General features: G+C 47.5%; 1 protein-coding gene across 1 annotated transcript in view; it reads right to left on the reverse strand.

Moving 5' to 3' along the window:
* The window catches only part of LOC308676021 (rho guanine nucleotide exchange factor 15-like), a 65600-nt gene that overhangs the window by 18247 nt on the left and 44853 nt on the right, over positions 1 to 2500 (reverse strand). The window contains exon 7 of the mRNA XM_081341724.1: positions 1 to 39. This exon is cut by the window's left edge and continues 122 nt beyond it. Within this exon, the coding sequence (XP_081197850.1) occupies positions 1 to 39 (39 nt within the window). The remainder of the gene's footprint in view (positions 40 to 2500) is intronic.

Consider the following 2500-nt stretch of genomic DNA (forward strand, 5'->3'; position numbering starts at 1 on the left):
TAGGTAAGAGGCTTCGGAGGTCACCACCTCAAAGAGACTCTTGACCACAGATGCCAAGAGCCACAAAGAAGGCAGAATGAGTGACGAAGGCAGAAAGAACCCGACAGACATGAATGAAATAAAGCATGGTGAGCATTGTTCCCGCAGCTTCTCCAAATGCTATCTATCAAATCTCATTCTGCTTTTGCACCCTGGAGGCCCGTTTGAATACCGCCAGGAAGTAGCTGAGCTTGTTTTGGACACAGGTTTAGCAGTAATCCAAAAGAGCCCTAAACCCACATTCAAGAGCAGTCTAAACCAGGAATCCCCAAACTCCGGGCTGCAGCCCAATATTGGGCCATTCAGATCCAGGCCATGCTAGTGGCAGGTGAGTACGGACATGCAGCTCCATTTCTGTGCTACACACGTGCTTGCGTGCACAGCTCCATTTGTGCACCTGGCAGGTCCACGTGCCCAGCACTTGCACAAATGGAGCTGTGTGTACGCACGTGTGCACAACTGCTGCTCGCACAGAACCCTCCCCTGCCCCTGCCCCCCCAAGCCGGGAAGATTGTGGACCGCTGGTCTAAACAACACTGACTAGACAACGGAAGAATTGACACACAAATCATCTATTTCTCCTCTCACCAAACGGTCAGCCAACGTTCAGACTGATTCAAGTCCCCAATTTGGGGATCAGCCAATAAATTTGATGGGTAAAGACCAAGATCCCTTTTTTAAAAAAATAGTCCACAGGAATCCTCACTAGATAAGTGGACAGAGCGAGGCTTAAAAGTCCGTCCCTTAAGAAGGGTCACCTACTTGCAAAATAATACAAGCAGGCCTCAACTGCTAACTTTGTAAGCCACCCTGAGTCTTCGGAGAAGGGCGGGATATAAATGGAATTAAAATAAATTAAAAAAACTTACAATCACAACTAGAACTAGAATTGCGGTCATACGTTGTTATGGTCATAAGTTGAGGCGCCCACATGATTTATTTTTTACATTTTTACAGCAGTCGTTAAGCGAATCCTGTGATCATTAAGTGAATTCACTCTCCCGAATGGGTGTTTTTTTGCTGAAAACTGGCAAAAGCCTTAGGACAGTCGGACGTATTTCACAATAGGGGGCATTCAAAACCCTTTCTGAGGCCATTGTGAGTTGAGAACTACCTGTAGCAGATGAGTCAGATTTTACCCATGGGAAAATTGCAACAGATTGTTGGCTGTTTAAAGGAGATAACACAATACCAGCAAGAGTTGGAACAAGATGTATCCTGTATCATGAGGATATAGCAGGGAAGAAGAAAAAAAGTCGCCAGGACATATCTGTGCTTGGGAGTGGCTCTTATTTTGCTTTATTTCATCACTAACACAATTTACAATTACAAGTGTCTCATGTTATGGTGGGGGAGAATCAGAATCTACTAATGTACACACAGAAAGTTTGGACTGCAGCACAAAATTCATCTGCACCATTCAGATACACAGCCTCCCTAGTGCCACGTTAGTTGGAAAAATAGTATTAATCTGCTGAAATAGCTCGAGTCGTAATTCATGTGTGAAACACCCAGTCCCAAATTGTGAATAAATATGACTCTAAACTTAAAATGATCTCATTTTCTGAGGGGAAAAGAACCCTACCAACACAATGTACAACTCCTCAAGTGTATTCACTGAAATGCTGCATGTTTTGATGGTTCTCAAAGCAGAATAACAGAAGGGACCTTGGAGGTCTTCTAGCTCAGGGCTTTTCAACCTTTTCACCCACTGTACCACTTTTAGGATATGGCAACATCCGAGTACCACCAGTCGCCTAGCAAGCTGTCAAAAACTTGATGACCCCCCCCCCAAAAAAAGGAAAAAAGTGATGAAGTACAGGTAGTCCTCGACTTACAACAGTTCGCTTAGTGACTGTTCGAAGTTACAATGGCACTGAAAAAAGTGCCCCCCCCCAAGCCACAGCCGAGCAAGACACCTGCCTGCCCGCCTGGTGGCGCTCTTCCTCCTGTCCGAGGTTTTCATTGTTGTGAGCATTTCTGTTGAGGATAGGCAGTGGGGATGGGGTGGGGGGTGTTTGGTTTTTATTCTCCCCCCCCCCTCTGCTGGGTGGTTGCAGCAGGTTTTGGTCACTTCACATGACCCTGGGACACTGTGACCGTCATAAATATGAATCAGTTGCCAAGCGTCTGAATGTTACTCACAAGACCCTGGAGATGCTGCAACATTCCAGCTGATCGGCGCTTCTTCTGGGCTCAGCAGAAGTGCCAGGATCGGCACCGAGCTCCAGCTGGAGCCTGGCGCTGATCCTGGCGCTTCCGCTGAGCCCTGACAGCCCTGCAGCTCCAGCCGTCTCTCGCTCAGGCTTGTGCGGTGCTGCCACCGGTTCAGCTCATTCCCCTCCCCCACTTCCACTTTTCTAGGATGGTCGCGTACCACCTGCCAGGTGCCAATGTACCACAGGTGGTACCCGTACTCCTGGTTGAAAAGCCCTGTTTTAGTCCAACCCTCTGCTTCACA

Source organism: Vipera berus (genome assembly GCF_964194415.1).
Source record: "Vipera berus genome assembly, chromosome: W".
Taxonomy (NCBI): Eukaryota; Metazoa; Chordata; class Lepidosauria; order Squamata; family Viperidae; genus Vipera; species Vipera berus.